At 43.7% G+C, this 21,469-nt stretch overlaps 1 protein-coding gene across 1 annotated transcript in view; it reads left to right on the plus strand.

The window, feature by feature from the left end:
- LOC135035406 (zinc finger protein 260-like) overlaps nucleotides 1-19,974 on the plus strand; it is a 137,254-nt gene extending 117,280 nt beyond the window's left edge. The window contains exons 2-3 of the mRNA XM_063954334.1: nucleotides 15,217-15,720; nucleotides 16,324-19,974. Of these exons, the coding sequence (XP_063810404.1) occupies nucleotides 15,217-15,720; nucleotides 16,324-16,661 (842 nt within the window). The 3' untranslated portion in view covers nucleotides 16,662-19,974. The remainder of the gene's footprint in view (nucleotides 1-15,216; nucleotides 15,721-16,323) is intronic.
- Nucleotides 19,975-21,469: the final 1,495 nt, after the last annotated feature.

A 21,469-nucleotide genomic window follows, 5' to 3' on the forward strand; every position in this document is an offset into this window, starting at 1 on the left:
TGGAGGAAACCATTGCTAATAGGATTAGAAAAAATGAAAGAGAGATTATCCAACGTAAAACCAAAAAATTGGCACGTGATAAAACTGTTCCTGAACCCACTTCTGTGTTGACAAAGAGTAAGCAGAATAATAGTCAAATCAGTACAGAGGTGTATCTACCTGCCGAGACTGTTATACCAGTGTCCACACAGAAATGGAGAAAACTAAAAAATAAGGTCAACCAAACAAAATCCAATGTTGGTATGAGAAATAGGGGCCCTTATTACAAAGATAGGGGGGAACAGGAGCCTGATATAGATTCTGTTCCTTTTAGACACACTTATCTTAATCGTAAACAGAATGAGTTCACTAAGAGGGGGAGATTTAATTATCAGCACCAATGGACAAACAATAGATATGAACCGAATCGTCATGGATATGAGGATGTGCGTCCTACTCCAATACAGACGCACAATAGGTATCAGGCGTTTGATAATCTTACTCCACATAGGGATTTTTTAGATGTCAGAGGGGACAATTGGAGAAATCGACGGTAGAGTCCACTATTCCGCTGGCCACATCTCGTAAAACCAAACGTGGCAAAAGAGGTGGCCAGCGGAAAAGGGAACATCGTCCCAAGAAAAATCCCATTAAAATCAATTCCCACCCATCCGATGAAACAGATATAATGATGAAGATCTTCAATCTGAGTGATTATGTACTCGATGAAGATGAAATTTCTGTACTTAAAAAGGGTCTTAAGTTTTGTCCTTCAAATGAAATTAATTTCTTCAATCTTTATATAGACATTCAAAAGTTTGTACGCAAATTATCTTTAAAAAAGTTCTTTGCAAATAGTGAAAATAATTCTTCACAGAATAACAGTGAACCTAGATTCAAAAAACAATCGCATTTTAATCCGGGTCACATGAAAGGATGCTTCGTGGAAACGTTCCATAAAATAGTTAATGATGAGATTAATGCTCTCCAAGGTAATATGCCTGCATATAAACATAATCTGACCAAAAAAGAACGATTAGCCCTTGACAAACTTAAAAATAATGAATCCATCATCATTAAACCTGCAGACAAGGGGGGGGGGGTTGTTATAATGAATAGAGTGGAATATGTTAAAGAGGCCATGCGCCAATTAAAAGACGGGACTACATACAAAAAACTACGAGCAGACCCGTCTGTTAAAGTTCTTAATGGTCTCCGTAATTTAGTGGATAGTCATTTGGAGAATGGCACACTCGATAAGAATACAGCAGAATTTCTCATCAACGAAAAATATACTGTACCTGTATTGTATCTTTTGCCAAAAGTCCACAAGGATGAACTTCATCCCCCGGGTCGTCCAATTGTGGCAGGGACGAATTCTATCACGTCAAATCTGTCTCAGTACATAGATTTTCAATTACAACCCTTTGTACTTGAGGGACGTTCGTACCTTAAGGATACCAGGGACGTTCTCAATAAATTGAAAGATGTTAAATGGGAGAGTGATATGTGGTTGATAACAGGTGATGTTACATCACTCTATACCATTATTAAGCATATGGATGGTATTGAGGCAGTCAAACAGACTTTGACCACTGGTGATATGTCAAGTAATCTTTGTGATTTTGTTTTGAAGGGTATTACATTTATCCTTCAAAATAATTATTTCAACTTTGATGGCGAGTATTACAATCAGGAGGTGGGCACCGCCATGGGGACCAGGTTCGCCCCCAGCTATGCTAACCTATTTATGTCCAGATGGGAAGACATTTCCGTATGGGCGGGGCATGGCTGGGAGGCGAATCTGGTCCGTGGTGGCGTTATATTGATGACGTCTTATTCATATGGAAGGGGAGTGTCACAACTCTCCAGGAATTTTGTGTCTATCTCAATACAAATGTTTTAGGGATTCATTTTACCTTCAATTACAGCCAAATTGAGGTTAATTTTTTGGATCTGCATATATACGTTTCTGATGGGAATATTGAATCCACTATATACATTAAACCCACTGATTCTAACACGTACATCAGTACAAAAAGCAACCATCTACCCCAATGGCTTAAAAATGTCCCCAAAGGGCAATTCACCCGTCTACGCCGGAATTGCTCGGAGGTCAAAAATTACAATACAGAAGCCCTCTCTATGAAGAGCAAGTTTATTGAGAAGGGGTATAAACCTCATTGTTTGCAAGCGTCATTGGAGGAAGTAGCGGAGGTGGATAGGGAAACCTTATTGTGCACAAGAATTAAACCCCAATCAGAAACTTTGTCAAATCTAGCATTTGTTACACAGTTTAATGGGTACCATAAATTAATAGAGAAGGTGTTCTACAATAACTGGCATCTCCTTAAAAAGGACCCGGTATTAACATCTATTTTACCAGACAAGCCAAAGTTTATATATAAAAGAGCACCGAATCTCAGAGATAAATTAACCACTAGTGCCATTATAGATAAACCATTAGGGGGTACTGTTAGGAATCAAGGTTTCCATAGATGTGGAGACTGTGCTATGTGTAAGAGCTGTCCTTCTAAGGTACGGAAGCTCCCTTCTTTTGATAGGAATGGTAAAACACATAAGATACAGCAATTCATCACATGTAATAGTAAATATGCCATCTATGCCATACAATGTACTTGTAACAAGTTGTACATAGGCAAAACCAGTAGGAGTTTGAAAGTTCGTTGGTCGGAACACCTCCGTAATATACGGAAGGGTTTGATCACTCACCCTTTCTCACTTCATTTTAAAGAAGTACATAATTGTTCTACAGACCACATTATGTCATTTTGGGCTATAGAATTAATTAAGGACCAATGGAGAAATAACAATAAAGAGATCAGATTGGCTAAGAGTGAAATGAGATGGATCTATAATTTAGGATCACTTGTACCTAATGGTCTTAATCATGAATTTGAGTTAAGATGGTTTTTATAATTGTTTTGTGTGATGCACAACTATAGTCCCAGATCACAGCATCCATTAGACAAAATATTTTTATTTTATTTGATACATTTGAATTTAGTTTTACTATATCATTTATGCTGGCATCATATCCCATACCCTGCACATAAAGGTATATGTGTGGAGGGTAAATAAGCGTCAGTATAATTGCAGTTACCACAACACATTTGTCTGTGTCTATGTAAAGGTATTAGCTCATCACGGGTTACTATGGAGACGACAACGGGAAGTGACGTTCCGCCAAGATGGGCGGAAGTGATTTCTCTGTTTTTGCCCATTATGTTTGTTGTAAACATATATCTTAATTCCTCCATTTGTATAATGTACATTTTAATAATGGGGTATATAAATAAACCCAGGCTTCTCGTGGCCTTCATGAGACGGCACGGATTGTCATGTTAATAATAACAGGAAGTGACGTTCGGCCGAGACGGGCGGAAGTGATTCCCTCGTCTTATGCCCATTGTTGTTAACTTATATCTTAATTCCTCCATTTATATTATGTACATATTTATAATGGAATATGGTAATCAACACATGCTTCTCGTGGCCGTCATGAGACGGCACGGGTTGTCACGGCAATGATAACAGGAAGTGACGTTACGTTTGGTGGGACGGAAGGGAGCTTAGCGTCCGTAATTTGGGTAACCACGGCAACTAATACCTAGTGCATTGTGGTACCTCGTGTCAGCTCGTCACCATAGCAATACAGCTGATACAGATATACATCTGATCAGCTAATTTCCGGTCATTTCATTTAAATAGCTGTAAATTTTAGACACTCTTGTTCCTTGAAGAAGCCCCATTGAAGGGGAGAAACGCGTTGGAGAAGGGTGTTCACAGGCAGTATCACACACTTATGTGGGAGTGTAGTTGTGCATCACATCTGGCTTGTTTTGCCGTTTTCGGCCGGCGGCTAAGCATTGGTACACTGTACTTTCTGCCCCTGGCATATTATGTGTGGTCTCCTGTCAATCCTGTGTTTTTAAATTTGTTTTAATAAAAAATATCATTTTATTATAACTTCCTTGGTTCGTGATTGGAGCTGAACATTTTAAAGAAACCGAGATAGGAGGATCCTTACGACTATCTGAGTGAGTAATGGTACGCCATTTATGCCATTGAACATAAATTACAGATGTATAAAGATACCGTTATATGTGGAGTCATACTCTTTTCCTTGTGAGTGGGGTACGCTACCCTTGAATATCAAGCCATTTTTGTCTGACAGACTTTGCGGTGTATAAAGGCATATTACACTGTTTTTCCACTTTGTTTTTCCATTACATATCACCGTGAGGTACCTGTGAATCAGAAAGACATACACATCTCTACAGGAGGCCTTTGTTGAAGTTGGACTTTTCATTCACTAAGGACTTTAAGTATATTTTGTTCATCATATGAAACTACACCTAGCGCCCATTTTTGAGTATTTGTTTGTTATATCCTAGGTTTAAAGGGTTTGGTGGCCCTTTTTTTCCTCAAACGGCTGCTATAGTGTGTTTGCGCCTTGGGTATCTGGTCTTATATTGTTTGGTTCATTGTCTCACAAGAGCCCCTACTTGATTTTTCATGAGGGTCACGCTGAGCTCAGAACTCGTCAGCAGTTTCTTACTAAGGCGGTGTCTGCATTTCACATCAACCAACCTATTGTGGTTCCGGTGATTACCGACACCTCTGCTTCTTCAAAGTCCTTAGATGTATGTGAAGCGGACGGCTTGTCACAGAAAATCTGACTCGCTGTTTGTTTTCTGTGATCCCAATAAAATTGGGTGCCCGGCTTCAAAGCAGTCTATTGCTTGCTGGATCAGGCTTACTATCCAGCATGCTTATTCTACGGCAGGCTTGCCGGTTCCAAATTCTGTTCAGGCCCACTCTACTCGGTTGGTGGTTTCTTCCTGGGCAGCTGCCCGGGGTGTCTCGGCTTTACAGCTTTGACGAGCGGCTACTTGGTCAGTGTCGAACACGTTTGCTAAGTTCTACAAGTTCGATACTTTGGTCGCTGAGGACCTTCAGTTTGATCAATCAGTTCTGCAGGAACCTCCGCACTCTCCCACCCGTTTTGGGAGCTTTGGTGCATCGCCATGGTACTAAATGGACCCTAGTATCCTCTAGGATGTAAGAGAAAATAGGATTTTAATTACCTACCGGTAAATCCTTTTCTCGTAGTGCGTAGAGGATGCTGGGCACCCGCCCGGTGCTTCGTTTTTCTGCACTGTTACTTGGTTAAGTATTATTATAGTTGGTTCAGCCATTGCTGTTCCTTTTCAAGTTTGGTTAGCATGGCTTTCCTCTTGGTTGTGTGTGCTGGTTCGAATCTCACTACTGTTCAGTTAAATCCTTCTCTTGAAGTATGTCCGTCTCCTCGGGCACAGTTTCTAGACTGAGTCTGGTAGAGGGAGCATAGAGGGAGGAGCCAGCCCACACTATTAATTTCTTAAAGTGCCCATGGCTCCTAGTGGACCCGTCTATACCCTATGGAACTAATGTGGACCCAAGTATCCACTACGGACTACAAGAAAAGGATTTACCGGCAGGTAATTAAAATCCAATTTCTTCCCCCCTTTGATTTTTTCTACTCTGCAGGATAGTGTGTCTTGTATGTTCAAGTCTTCCTTTTCTCCTGAAATCCGGCTCCTGCCTTTTGGCTTGTTAACAAAACTAGCTTCCCTAGGCTGGAGGTGGGGTATATGAGGAGGAGGTCCGGTGCATCATGGGAGCTAAAAGCTTAACTGTGTGGTGCCCAGTCAACTCCTACCACCTACACCCCAATACAAGGACTGTGGATCCTGTGGACCTCAAAGAAAAAGATGTCCTTCTTTATATATTTTCACATCATTTGGGATATCCATCATTGATATTACATTGTTTGTACATCATTCACCATTTATGTATTGTAATGGATAGCGCGTATAGGTGGTAGTACCTTTTTTCTCAAAGAAAAAGAGTTAACCCTGGTAAGTCGACAGTAAGTCTTGTTATCTTCAAATATAAATTATGTAGACTTCAAATAATTGTGTAAACTTTAAACGGTAATTGTGGATTTGTTCCTGATGAACAAATTCCTAATTACTTGTGAATAATAGTCCCTGCTCTGTGCAGTTCTGAGGTTATGACTTTATAGAATGTAATGGCCAGATCCAATATTGCTCAATCTAAGGTCTCCCAGTAGCCTTACTACATACATAAATGTCTATCTCCTGGTGTGTGCAGCTCTACAGGTTACATAGGAGAATAAATATATATATATATATATCCTTTTTGTTTATTAGATTAGTTTTTCATTAATCTTTTTGTAGTCACCTTCTCTCATGCACTCTGACTTAAGTTAATTATAGATTGTGTCCGCTGTTCTCCTGGGTGCTTTACATTAGGTGTGTAGGTAACGGTCTCAGCTATATAAGGTAAGTTGCTGTGAGCTTTAGACCAGGTAGCAGCATACCTAAAGTGTAACACTAATGTGATAGCTATTTTTCTGGTAATTATTTTGAGCAATAGAGCAGGCCTGCAGTATAGTTGGGTCCCTTGTCGGGGGCTGCAGGCTTAAATGCATTGGTCAGTAGGTGAACTAAATCTCCCCTGTTTATTATTGTTAGTTATTATAGTGAGTGCAGAGCCCCAGTGAGATAGATATAGGGCCATATGCAATTGCGGTCGAATTGCCGCAAATGTTGAAAAACGGGGCATTTTCGACAAAACTGATTCAACATTGCAATACAGTACTTTTCGACAAAAAAACGGCCGTTTCAGATTCGACTTTTTGCAATTCGACATTTGTCAAATTCGACATGTCTGCAATGGTTAAATTGCGGCTTTTCGACAAAAGTATATTCAAATTTTAAAAACATGTTTTTTTGGTGTTTTTTTTTTTTATTGGTAGTAGCATATCTATTTATATTAGAAGGGATTATCTACTTGGTTTGTCTATTTAGGAGCCACAAGTATTATTTAATATATTTTTTTTTATATTTTTTTTTTTTTTTTACTGAATAAAATAATATGGAGAGATCAGAGCATGTTTTTCTGTGGGAATGGGTTAAAAAAATCCTGAAAGAAAATGCGTGGGGTCCCCCTCCTAAGCATAACCAGCCCCGGGCTCTTTGAGCCAGTCCTGGTTGTAAAAATACGGGGGGGAGGGGGGGGATGACAGGGGATTCCCCGTATTTTAACAACCAGCATCGGGCTCTGCGTCCAGTCCTGGTGCCAAAAATATGGGGGACAAAAGACGTAGGTCCCCCGTATTTCTCTAACGTCCTAGTGGATGCTGGGGACTCCGTAAAGAACCATGGGGAATAGACGGGCTCCGCAGGAGACAGGGCACTTTAAGAAAGAATTTGGATACTAGTGTGCTCTGGCTCCTCCCTCTATGTCCCTCCTCCAGACCTCAGTTTGAATCTGTGCCCAGACGAGCTGGGTGCTGTTTAGTGAGCTCTCCTGAGCTTGCTATAAGAAAGTATTTTGTTAGGTTTTTTATTTTCAGGGAGATCTGCTGGCAACAGACTCTCTGCATCGTGGGACTGAGGGGAGAGAAGCAGCCCTACTCTCTGCAGATAGGTCTTGCTTCTTAGGCTACTGGACACCATTAGCTCCAGAGGGATCGTACACAGGATCTCACCCTTTGTCGTCCGATCCCGAAGCCACGCCGACGTCCCCTTCGCAGAGCCGGAAGACAGAAGCCGGGTGAAAGAAGCAAGAAGACTTCAAAATCGGCGGCAGAAGACTCCAGTCTTCAAACTGAGGTAACACACAGCACTGCAGCTGTGCGTCATTGCTCCCACACTACACCCACATACTCCGGTCATTGTAGGGTGCAGGGGAGGGGCGCCCTAGGCAGCAATTAGGACCTCTTGGCAAAAGTTGGGCATATATACAGTTGGGCACTGTGTATATGCATGAGCCCCCGCCATAATTGTGTACAGAAACGCGGGACAGAAGCCCGCCACTGAGGGGGCGGGGCTTCTTCCTCAGCACTCACCAGCGCCATTTTCTCTCCACAGCTCCACTGAGAGGAAGCTCCCCAGGCTCTCCCATGCAGATTCACGGTAGAGAGGGTAAAAAGAGAGAGGGGGCACATAAATTAGGCGCACAAATATATTATACAGCAGCTACTGGGTTAACACTAAGTTACTGTGTTATTCCTGGGTTATATAGCGCTGGGTGTGTGCTGGCATACTCTCTCTCTGTCTCTCCAAAGGGCCTTGTGGGGGAACTGTCTTCAAAAAGAGCATCCCCTGTGTATGTGGTGTCGGTACGCTATGTGGAAGCAGAGCGGGAGCAAATGAATGTGGGGTCGCCGCCGACGGCGCCGACACCTGATTGGATGGATATGTGGAATGTTTTAAAATGATGTTAATTCCTTTCATAAAAGGTTGGATAAAGCTGAAACCTTAGGACAGTTGGGGTCTCAGCCCATGCCTGATCCTATGTTGCAGATGCCGTCAGGGTCTCAGAAGCGCCCACTATCCAAAATTGTTGACACAGATACCGACATGGATTCTGACTCCAGTGTCGATTGCGATGATGCAAAGTTACAGCCTAAATTGGCTAAAGCCATCCGTTATATGATTATAGCAATAAAGGATGTGTTGCACATCACAGAGGAAACCCCAGTCCCTGATGGGAGGGTTCATATGTATGGGGAAAAAAGGCAGGTGGTGACCTTTCCCCCTTCACATGAGCTAAAAGAGTTATGTGAAAAGGCTTGGGAATCTCCAGATAAAAAAACTGCAGATTTCCAAACTGATTCTTATGGCGTATCCTTTCCCGCCAACGGACAGGTTACGCTGGGAATCCTCCCCTAGGGTGGACAAAGCTCTAACACGCTTATCCTAGAGGGTAGCCCTGCCGTCACAGGATACGGCCACCCTAAAAGATGCTGTGGATAGAAAACAAGGGGGTACCCTGAAGTCCATTTATACACATTCAGGTACCTTACTAAGGCCGGCAATTGCGTCGGCCTGTGTGTAGTGCTGTAGCAGCATGGACGGATACCTTATCTGAGGAACATGATACCTTGGACAAGGATACTATATTAATGACCCTGAGGCATATAAAAGACGCTATCCTATATATGAGAGATGCTCAAAGAGACATTAGCCTTCTGGGCTCTAGAATAAATGCAATGTCAATTTCTGCCAGAAGGGTCCTGTGGACTCTGCAATGGACAGGCGATGCTGACTCAAAAAGGCACATGGAGGTTTTACCTTACAAGGGTGAGGAGTTGTTTGGGGAGGGTCTCAGACCTGGTCTCCACAGCTACTGCTGGAAAGTCAAACTTTTTGCCATATGTTCCCTCACAACCTAAGAAAGCACCGTATTACCAAATGCAGTCCTTTCGATCACAAAAACACAAACTCCGAGGTGCGTCTTTTCTTGCCAGAGGCAAGGGCAGAGGAAAGAAGCTGCACAACACAGCTAGTTCCCAGGAACAGAAGTCCTCCCCGGCTTCCACTAAATCCACCGCATGACGATGGGGCTCCACAGGCGGAGCTAGGCCCGGTGGGGGCGCATCTCCGAAATTTCAGCCACAAGTGGGTTAACTCCCAGGTGGATCCATGGGCAATAGAGATTGGTTCTCAGGGATACAAGCTGGAATTCGAAGAGATGCCCCCTCACCGATACCTCAAATCGGCCCTGCCAGCTTCCCCCTTAGAGAGGGAAATAGTGTTAGCTGCAATTCACAAATTGTATCTTCAGCAGGTGGTGGTGAAGGTTCCCCTCCTTCAACAAGGGAAGGGTTATTATTCAACCATGTTTGTGGTACCGAAACCGGACGGTTCGGTCAGACCCATATTGAATTTAAAATCCCTGAACATACACCTGAAAAGGTGCAAGTTCAAAATGGAATCGCTCAGAGCGGTCATCGCAAGCCTGGAATGGGGGGGATTTTATGGTGTCTCTGGACATAAAGGATGCATACCTTCATGTCCCCATTTATCCACCTCATCAGGCGTACCTCAGATTTTGGGTACAGGATTGTCCTTACCAATTCCAGACGTTGCCGTTTGGTCTCTCCACGGCACCGAGAATATTTACCAAGGTGATGGCGGAAATGGGGGTGCTCCTGCGAAAGCAAGGGGTCACAATTATCCCATACTTGGACGATCTCCTTATAAAGGCGAGGTCCAGAGAGCAGTTGCTGATCAGCGTAGCATGCTCTCGGGAAGTGTTACAACAGCACGGCTGGATTCTAAATATTCCAAAGTCGCAGTTGATTCCTACGACTCGTCTGCCCTTCCTGGGCATGATTCTGGACACAGACCAGAAGAGGGTTTATCTACCGATGGAGAAGGCTCAGGAGCTCATGACACTGGTCAGAAACCTGTTAAAACCAAAACAGGTGTCGGTGCATCACTGCACGCGAGTCCTGGGAAAGATGGTGGCATCATATGAGGCCATTCCCTTTGGCAGGTTCCATGCGAGGACCTTTCAATGGGATCTGTTGGACAAGTGGTCCGGATCACATCTACAGATGCATCGGCTGATCACCCTATCCCCCAGGGCCAGGGTGTCTCTCCTGTGGTGGCTGCAGAGTGCTCACCTTCTCGAGGGCTGCAGATTCGGCATTCAGGACTGGGTCCTGGTGACCACCGATGCAACCTCCGAGGGTGGGGGCCAGTCACACAGGGAAGAAATTTCCAAGGTCTGTGGTCAAGTCAGGAGACTTGCCTTCACATCAATATCCTGGAACTAAGGGCCATATACAACGCCCTACGTCAAGCGGAGACTCTGCTTCGCGACCAATCGTGCTGATTCAGTCGGAAAACATCACCGCAGTGGCTCATGTAAACCGCCAAGGTGGCACAAGGCGCAGGATGGCAATGGCGGAAGCCACCAGAATCCTTCGCTAGGCGGAGAATCACGTAAGAGCACTGTCAGCAGTGTTCATTCCGGGGGTGGACAACTGGGAAGCAGACTTCCTCAGCAGACACGACCTCCACCTGGGAGAGTGGGGACTTCATCAAGAAGTCTTCACGCAGATTGCAAGTCGGTGGGAACTGCCACAGGTGGACATGATGGCATCCCGCCTCAACAAAAAGCTACAAAGGTATTGCGCCAGGTGAAGAGACCCACAGGCAATAGCTGTAGACGCACTAGTGACACCGTGGGTGTTCCAGTTGGTTTATGTATTCCCTCCTCTTCCTCTCATACCCAAGGTGCTGAGAATCATAAGAAAAAGAGGAGTGAGAACAATACTCATTGTTCCGGATTGGCCAAGAAGGACTTGGTATCCAGATCTGCAAGAAATTCTCTCAGAGGACCCATGGCCTCTGCCTCTCAGACAGGATCTGTTGCAACAGGGGCCCTGTCTGTTCCAAGACTTACCGCAGCTGCGTTTGACGGCATGGCGGTTGAACGTTGGATCCTAGCAGAAAAAGGCTTTCCGGATGAGGTCATTTCTTCACTGATAAAGGCTAGGGAGGACGTGATGGCTAAACATTATCACCGTATATGGCGAAAATGTTGCTTGGTGTGAGGCCAGGAATGCCCCCACGGAGGAATTCCAGCTGGGCCGTTTCCTTCACTTCCTACAGGAGGGAGTGACTTTGGGACTAAAATTGGGTTCCATTAAGGTCCAGATTTCGGCCCTGTCTATTTTCTTTCAAAAAGAACTGGCTTCTCTTCCTAAAGTTCAGACGTTTGTAAAGGGAGTGCTGCATATTCAGCCCCCTTTTGTGCCTCCAGTGGCACCTTGGGATCTTAACGTGGTGTTGAGTTTCCTGAAGTCGAACTGGTTTGAGCCACTTAAAACCGTGGAGTAAAAATTTCTCACGTGGAAGGTGGTCATGCTATTAGCCTTAGCATCAGCTAGGCATGTGTCAGAATTAGCGGCCTTGTCACATAAAAGCCCTTATCTGGTTTTCTATATGGACAGGGCAGAATTGCGGACCCGTCCACAATTTCTCCCAAAAGTGGTGTCATCTTTTCATATAAACCAACCTATTGTGGTGCAAGTGCGGACTTCTTCTGCAATACTTGTATATAGTTATTTCTTAAATAAGGGTTATGTTATGGTTGCATCAGGTTGATCTGATGCTCCGTTGTTCCTACTGTTAACTGGGTAAGTTTATCACAAGTTATACGGTGTGATTGGTGTGGCTGGTATGAGTCTTACCCTGGATTCCAAAATCCTTTCCTTGTACTGTCAGCTCTTCCGGGCACAGTTTCTCTAACTGAGGTCTGGAGGAGGGACATAGAGGGAGGAGCCAGAGCACGCCAGTATCCAAATTCTTTCTTAAAGTGCCCAGTCTCCTGCGGAGCCCATCTATTCCCCATGGTCCTTACGGAGTCCCCAGCATCCACTACGGACTACGAGAAATAGATTTACCGGTAAGTAAAATCTTATTTTTTCACACCAGCATCGGGCTCCACTAGCTAGAGAGATAATGCCACAGCCGGGGGACACTTTTATACCAGTCCCTGCGGCCGTGGCATTAAATCCCCAACTAGTCACCCCTGGCCGGGGTACCCTGGAGGAGTGGGGACCCCTTAAATCAAGGCGTCCCCCTCTCCAGCCACCCAAGGGCCAGGGGTGAAGCCCGAGGCTGTGTCCCCCCCCCCCCCCCCCCCCCCATCCAAAGGAGGCTGATAGCCAAGTGTAAAAAAAAATATTGTTTTTTGTAGCAGAACTACAAGTCCCAACAAGCCTCCCCTGCAGGCTGGTACTTTGAGAACCACAAGTACCAGCTTGTGGGGGGGGGAACGGGCCCGCTTGTACCTGTAGTTCTACTACAAAAAAATACCCAAATAAACAGTACACACACACCGTGACAGTATAACTTTATTACATACATGCACACCGACACACACATACCTATGTTGACACGAAGCAGTCGGTCCTCTTCACCAGTAGAATCCACGAGGTACCTGTAAATAAAATTATACTCACAACAATCCTGTGTAGATTGGTCCTCTTCTGAGCTTGTAATCCATGTACTTGGCAAAATAATAAAACGCAAAACACGATCCACGCACTGAAAGGGGTTCCATGTTTACACATGGGACCCCTTTCCCCGACTGGCGTGACCCCCCGTGACTGCTGTCAAAGAGGGTCCCTTCTGCCAATCAGGGAGCGCTACGTCGTGGCACTCTCCTGAGTGGCTGTGCGCGTCTGAGCTGTCAGGCGGCGCATAGCACATAGGCGCTCCATTATATTCAATGGTGGGAACTTTGCGGTCAGCGGTTGACCACGAGTAACCTCAACCGCTGACGCAAAGTTCCCACCATTGGATACAATGGAGCGCCTATGCGCTACATTGTATCTCGAGTGCACCGCCTGACAACTCAGAAGCGCACAGCCAATCAGGAGAGTGCCACGACATGGCGCTCCCTGAATGGCTGAAGGGACCCTCTTTGACAGCAGTCACAGGGGGTCCCGGCAGTCGAGGAAAGGCAGGGCGTGGATCGTTTTTTGCGTTTTATTATTTTGCCAAGTACGTGGATTACAAACTCTGAAGAGGACCAATCTACACAGGATTGTTGTGAGTACAATTTTATTTACAGGTACCCCATGGATTCTACTGGTGAAGAGGACCGGCTGCTTCATGTCAACATAGGTAAGTATTTGTGTGACGGTGTACATGTATGTCACGGTGTGTGTGTACTGTTTTTATTTGGGTATTTTTTTTTGCAGTAGAACTACAGGTACCAGTGCCCCCCCCCCCCCTGTATGCTGGTACTTGTGGTTCTCCAAGTACCAGCTTGCGGAGAGGCTTGCTGGGACTTGTAGTTTTGCTACAAAAAACAATATTCTTTTCTCTTACGTCCTAGAGGATGCTGTGGACTCCGTAAGGACCATGGGGTATAGACGGGCTCCGCAGGAGATAGGGCACTTTAAGAAAGAATTTAGATACTAGTGTGCTCTGGCTCCTCCCTCTATGTCCCTCCTCCAGACCTCAATTTGAATCTGTGCCCAGACGAGCTGTCCATGTCACCTCTAATAATCCCACATGAGCGTCCATGTCACCTAGTAATCCCACATGAGCGTCCATGTCACCTCTAGTAATCCCACATGAGCGTCCGTGTCACCTCTAGTAATCCCACATGATTGTCCGTGTCACCTCTAGTAATCCCACATGATTGTCCGTGTCACCTCTAGTAATCCCACATGAGCGTCCATGTCACCTCTAGTAATCCCACATGAGCGTCCATGTCACCTCTAGTAATCCCACATGAGCATCCATGTCACCTCTAGTAATCCCACATGAGCGTCCATGTCACCTCTAGTAATCCCACATGAGTGCCCACGTCACCTCTAGTAATCCCACATGAGCGCCCATGTCACCTCTAATAATCCCCCATGAGCGCCCAAGTCACCTCTAGTAATCCCACATGAGCATCCATGTCACCTCTAGTAATCCCACATGAGCGTCCATGTCACCTCTAGTAATCCCAAATGAGCGTTCATGTCACCTCTAATAATCCCCCATGAGCGTCCATGTCACCTCCTAGTAATCCCACATAAGCGCCCATGTAACCTCTAATAATCCCCCATGAGCTTCCATGTCACCTCTAGTAATCCCATATGAGCGCCCACGTCACCTCTAGTAATCCCACATGAGCGCCCACGTCACCTAGTAATCCCACATGAGCGTCTGTGTCACCTCTAGTAATCCCACATAAGCGCCCATGTCACCTCTAATTATCCCCCATGAGTTTCCATGTCACCTCTAGTAATCCCATATAAGCGTCTGTGTCACGTCTAGTAATCCCACTTGAGCCTTCAGTGTTGATCAAGCTCCAGTCTAAGCATCCTATCTTTTGTTTTTTTAATAAACATAAAAGCACTGATTACAGGTTAAAAAAAATGGCAGTTATAGAATTATATATTGTATCCTGTTACATCCTGGGTCTTATCTGCTCATTTTATATATTAATGTATTTTATTTCCAGCAGATGGACCCACAAGCAGGAATATCTCAGAAGTACATCTAATGTTATCCCTGGATTGTGACATAACAGATAATGACAGCAGACAGGATTCTCCAGGAGATAATCCCATTACCCCAATTATACATCCAGCTCTATCAGCTGGTCCCTCTGATCCTGGGAAATGTTCTCCTGATCACTCTGATATTGGTGCATCTATTACAGCTCTGAGATTAGATACAGAGTTTCCCTGTTCTACAGATGCCAAATGTTTTACACAGAACACAAACCGTATTACTCATCAGCCAGCTAAGGCAGGTGAGAGGCCATTTCCATGTTCTGAGTGTGGGAAATGTTTTACATATAAATCAAATCTTGTTAAACATCAGAGAAGTCACACAGGTGAGAAGCCGTATTCCTGTTCTGAGTGTGGAAAATGTTTTGCATATAAATCAGATCTTTTTAAACATCAGATAAGTCACACAGGTGAGAATCCATTTTCCTGTTCTGAGTGTGGGAAATGTTTCACACAGAAATCAACCCTTGTTACACATAAGAGAAGTCACACAGGTGAGAAGCCATATTCCTGTTCTGAGTGTGGGAAATGTTTTGCATCTAAATCAAATCTTGCTAAACATAAGAGAAGTCACACAGGTGAGAAGCCATATACCTGTTCTGAGTGTGAGAAATGTTTTGCATCGAAACCAAATCTGGTTATACATAAGAGAAGTCACACAGGTGAGAAGCCATATTCCTGTTCTGAGTGTGGGAAATGTTTTGCACAGAAATCGAGTCTTTTTAAACATCAGAGAAGTCACACAGGTGAGAAGCCGTATTCCTGTTCTGAGTGTGGGAAATGTTTTGCATCTAAATCAAATCTTGTTACACATCAGAGAAGTCACACAGGTGAGAAGCAGTATTCCTGTTCTGAGTGTGGAAAATGTTTTGCATATTGGCCCTCATTCCGAGTTGTTCGCTCGCAAGGCGAATGTAGTAGAGTTACACACGCTAAGCCTACGCCTACTGGGAGTGTATCTTAGCTTCTTAAATGTGCGACCGATGTATTCGCAATATTGCGATCACAAACGAGTTAGCAGTTTCTGAGTAGCTTCAGACTTACTCTGCCTGTGCGATCAGTTCAGTGCTTTTCGTTCCTGGCTGACGTCACAAACACACCCAGCGTTCGGCCAGGCACTCCCACCGTTTCTCCGGCCACTCCTGCGTTTTTCCCGGAAACGGTAGCGTTTCCAGCCACACGCCCCTAAAACGCCGTGTTTCCGCCCAGTAACACCCATTTCCTGTCAATCACAATGCGATCGCCGGAGCGATGAAAAAGCCGTGAGTAAACTTACTTTCTCCATAGTAAATTTACTTGGCGCATGCGCAGTGCGAACATTGCGCATGCGCACTAAGCGGATTCTCACTGCGATGCGATGAAAAACTCCGAGCGAACAACTCGGAATGAGGGCCATAAATCGGATCTTTTTAAACATCAGATAAGTCACACAGGTGAGAAGCCATTTTCCTGTTCTGAGTGTGGGAAATGTTTCACACAGAAATCAGCCCTTGTTACACATAAGAGAAGTCACACAGGTGAGAAGCCATATACCTGTTCTGAGTGTGAGAAATGTTTTGCATCGAAACCAAATCTGGTTATACATCAGAGAAGTCACACAGGTGAGAAGCCATATTCCTGTTCTGAGTGTGGGAAATGTTTTTCATCTAAATCAAATCTTGTTAAACATCAGAGAAGTCACACAGGTGAGAAGCCGTATTCCTGTTCTAAGTGTGGGAAATGTTTTAGACAGAAATCAGGTCTTGATACACATCAGCGATTTCACAGGTGAGAAGCCATTTTCATGCTATGAGAGAAATAAATCCGCTCTTGTTGAACATATTAGACATTACCCAAGCACGGAACCATTTAAATCTTCTGGAGTATAATTATCACTGTCATGCAATGTTCCTCAAGGGTCAATCCTATCTCCTATGCTTTATGCAATATACAGTCTGGTCCATATATATTGGGACATCGACACAATTTTCATATTTTGGGCTCTATACACCACCACAATGGATTTGAAATTAAACAAACAAGATGTGCTTTAACTGCAGACTTTCCACTTTAATTTGAGGGTATATACATCAAAATCAGGTGAACGGTGTAGGAATTAAAATGGTTTTTATATGTGCCTCCCACTTTTTAATGGACCAAAAGTAATGGTACAAACTAAACAATCCTAAATCAAATATTGTAAATCAGTAGATCAGTGCGCTCGTCCAGTTCAACAAAAAGTACTTTACTACTTAATGTGGTCGCAGCCCAGATCAGTGCTTTGTGAATTGAGCTTTGACATATTTTCCAAGGGCGATCTGATTACCATCTCCTAGATGAAGACCTGGATACAATATCCATACTGATATGCAAATATTTATTTATCTGGTACGCATATAAATTTTGTGATAACTGAATTTAATCCCACATACGGAAATATACTACACTATATAGCGATTCTTTGTGTCTCCTAGCAGCATTTAGATCCCAGTAGTAACCTGTACTAAAGAATGGGGGACTGATACGCCATGTGTCAAGCCGTAATCCGTACGCTATAATATTCTTGCGTGTGACAAAACTAGTGATGAGCGGATTCGGTTTTACTCTGTTCTCAAAACGGCATCTTATTGGCTTACAGATGTCATGTGTTTTGTATAGCCAATAAGATTCTGTTTTGAGATCCGAGTAAAACCGAATCCGCTCATCACTAGACAAAACTGATTGAAAAATACTACACCGTAGTCGCTCTCTTGTTTCTTCCTTTGTTTCCAAAATCCTAAATCAAACTTTTACTTTTTAATATTTTGTTGCAAATCTTTTTGTCAGTTACAGCCTGAAGTCTGGAACGCATAGACATCACCAGACGCTGGGTTTCATCCCTGGTGATGCTATGCCAGGCCTCTACTGCAACTGTCTTCAGTTCCTGCTTGTTCTTGGGGCATTTTCTCTTCCATTTTGTCTTCATCAAGTGAAATGCATGCTCAATCGGATTCAGGTCAGGTGATTGACTTGGCCATTGCATAACATTCCACTTATTTGCCTTAAACGCTTTGGTTGCTTTCGCAGTATGCGTCGGGTCATTGTCCATCTGCACTGTGAAGCGCCTTCCAGTGAGTTCCGAAGCATTTGACTGAATATGAGCAGATACAATTTCCCAAAACACTTCAGCATCCATCCTGCTGCTTTTATCAGCAGTCACATTATCAATAAATACAAGGGAACCAGTTCCATTGGCATCCATACATGCCCACGCCATGACACTACCACCACCATGCTTCACTGATGAGCTGGTATGTTTTGGATCATGAGCAGTTCTTTTCCTTCTCCATACTCTTTTCTTCCCATCACTCTGGTACAAGTTGATATTTGTCTCATCTGTCCATAGGATGTTGTTCCAGGACTGTAAAGGCTTTTTTAGATGTTGTTTGCAAACTCTAATCTGGTCTTCCTGTTTTATTGCTCACCAATGGTTTACATCTTGTGGTGAACCCTCTATATTCACTCTTGTGAAGTCTTCTCTTGATTGTTGACTTTGACACATATACACCTATCTACTGGAGAGTGTTCTTGATCTGGGCAACTGTTGTGATGGGGTTCGTGCTATTTAGTACACTAGTAGTGTACAAAATAGCATGAACAGCTTGTAACGTAGAGTGACAAGTTTAATCTTTCTATGTATAATGGAGAGAAATAAAAGCTCCTCCCTAAGTTCCTGGATGCAAAATCACTGTCCTTAGTATCTCTGTACAGTTTTTTCTATTAGAGTACTAATTATCAGGAACAGCTTATAATGTACAACACAGATTCTCTAACGCCGACGATATACAGTACTGTGTTGCTCGAACAGTTAGTTGCGTCAGAATACACTAATTTATATTTACTGGTATGTCTATACGTGCTCATTACCGCTGTGTATTTTAGATAGTGAATGAGTCACTCCTGCAGATTTACCCCGATTTGTGTGAAACCTGTGTGCACCCTTCTGTTGAATGTTTTACAATGGATTACACAGAAAAAATAATAAAGTGAATGTCACTGGAACACAAAAACAATTAACACTTTGGGAATCGAACCCGGTACTCAGCGTGGCAAACCGGAGCCTTCATCGCTAGCCCACAGCACTGCATGGAAGATTCTCAAGTTCATGTGTAAAAGTACTGCAAAGAGCGATTCCTCCCCATTGGTGTTTGTTTATGCCGTTAGGGGACTCGGACGCTCATTTTATGCACTGTACATACTGTAAAGTCAATGAGCTACATTATTCCTTTCACACATTAGTTGTTTCTGCATACACAAGTGTTTTAACACGTTCATTTGCGTCTGTATAAACTATACACACAGGGATTTGGCATCCAGAAACTTATGGAGGAGCTTTTATCTCTCCCCATTATACTTAATACTACGGGATTTGGACACTCGCATATCCCTAACATCAATAGACCATACTGTATCTGTAACACGTTCATTTGCATCTGTATATGCTGTACTATTTGCACCTGTACTGTATATACTGTTATAGACTTTATGACATACTGTAGCATAATGTAGCGTAATGAGACGCACCAGTAAAGTAGTTCTTACGCTCTAGTTCAGTATTGTATTTTAATGGAGACCACACGCTTGGGCATTGGTGATTTAAAAAAGCGACATCTGGTGGATGATCTTAGGTATTACACTCAAAGGTAACGCCAAACGCTCTGTGTGCCTTCCTACGACCAGGCGCGCCTCCTTGCGCCCAGGTACGCTGCGTATGCCTGATCGCGACTAATGCCTCAGCCAGCCAAGATAACGGAGGACCTGTCTGTATATTTAGTTCCTAAATAATACATCCCAAATGCTTAGGTATTTTTTCTGCTGTTTATTTTGTATCTTGTGCTTTGTGTAAATGTGAATGTGCAAACTGGTATTAGACAATCTGTATTGCTACACGACAATATGGCGGATATTGGAACGTGTTTTCACTTCTAGTTTGCCTAACTTGCTGCAGACACTCATCTTGATAAGGAGTGCTGAGTGTTTTCTGATACAAGATCCTGTCCATATATACCCTGTACATTATCATGTGCATTAGAGTCACCCGGGTTTCATCTGCAGTGGTTTGTTGTATGTTACATCTATATGGTGCGGATACTCCTCTGTATGATTTCATAATAAAGCTTTTGTTTGCATCTAATTATTGCATTAAATCTTTTATTTTTATTCTGTTTTATATTCCCGTCTGAGTAATTACGCCATAATGTCTAATCTCGGAGTGGACCCCAGAAGATGTAAAGAAACCGTGTAAGTGTTCCATCATTCTGTTTCGTGTAAGCATACAGGTAAGTGATGGCACGGTGGTCACTGTCCGTCACATTCAGGTGGTATAATGGAAGTGGACTGTCTGGGCTTATTCTAGTCTACTGCAGAAATAAAAAAAATCAGCCTTTATCCTGCTTAAAAAAATGACAAAGCCCATAAATCAAGCTTGGTTGGACAAGACAGTGTCCACATTAATGGTGGCACATCATATAGGCTGAGGACCCATGCTTCTGCTGTATATGGCATAACCCTCTTTGTCGACAAAAACCTTGCCATCACCATTCACAATGTCCACCATTGCCCTTTCAGAAGGGACACAACTTTGCTTGTTCCACCTACTTCACAGAGCCCAGGACCATCTCCATGACCATGTCATGTTTATCTGGGAGGTTCATGGCCTGAGATGACCACAGAACCACCAGGTAGTTGCCAAGGAGAGAGAGGGGGAGAGCTGTCAATAGCAGCTGGTAAGAGGGGTGGTAAATCCCCTGGTGGATAAATATACAGCAAAAGAAAAGAATTACCAGCGCTGGCTGATCATGTATGATTAATAGGTACTATACATCCGAAAGGCTTAGTGAATTAAAAACCACAGTTATTCCACATGTAAAAACACACACAAAAAAAAAAATAACATTGAGAAATAAATTATTAAAAATTAGAATATGCCACAATATGCCTGTGTTGATGATTTAGATGTCCACATGAACTGCTAGTGATGGACATTTCCAGTGACATTGGTCCTCTCTGAGTGTCATTAGCCGTTGATGTGGACATCTAAATCATCAACTCAGGCATATTGTGGCATATTTTAACTTTTAATAATTTATTTCCCAATTTTTTTTAATGTGTTTTTACATGTGGAATAAATGTGGTTTTTAATTCACTAAGCCTTTCGGATGTATAGTACCTATTAATCATACATAATCAGCCAGTGCTGGTAATTCTTTTCTTTTGCAGTGGCCAAGAAGAACCCAGACTCCCCAGGAAGTGGAGAGTCCAAAGATCCACCCTGCATGAGGTAAAGAAGGGACAACCACGGGGTCTGGCTCACCTATTTCCTTCCTAAAAGCTGCTCTTTACCCAGTTTGGTACCTGTGGGATCCCACTCCAATTTCCCTTGAGAGTCCTTACTAATCCCTTCTGAGCCTACTAGTTCCTTCCTCTTCCAACCACTCCTCCTTTTTAAGCTTTTCACCACCTGCTGTGTGAGTCCCATCCAACTACTCCATTCCTTGACTCATTGGTGTAGCAACCCCCTTCTCCCCACCACCACCACACTGCTATACTGCAGTTAAGCTG

The sequence above is a fragment of the Pseudophryne corroboree genome, unplaced genomic scaffold (assembly GCF_028390025.1).
Source record: "Pseudophryne corroboree isolate aPseCor3 unplaced genomic scaffold, aPseCor3.hap2 scaffold_603, whole genome shotgun sequence".
Taxonomy (NCBI): Eukaryota; Metazoa; Chordata; class Amphibia; order Anura; family Myobatrachidae; genus Pseudophryne; species Pseudophryne corroboree.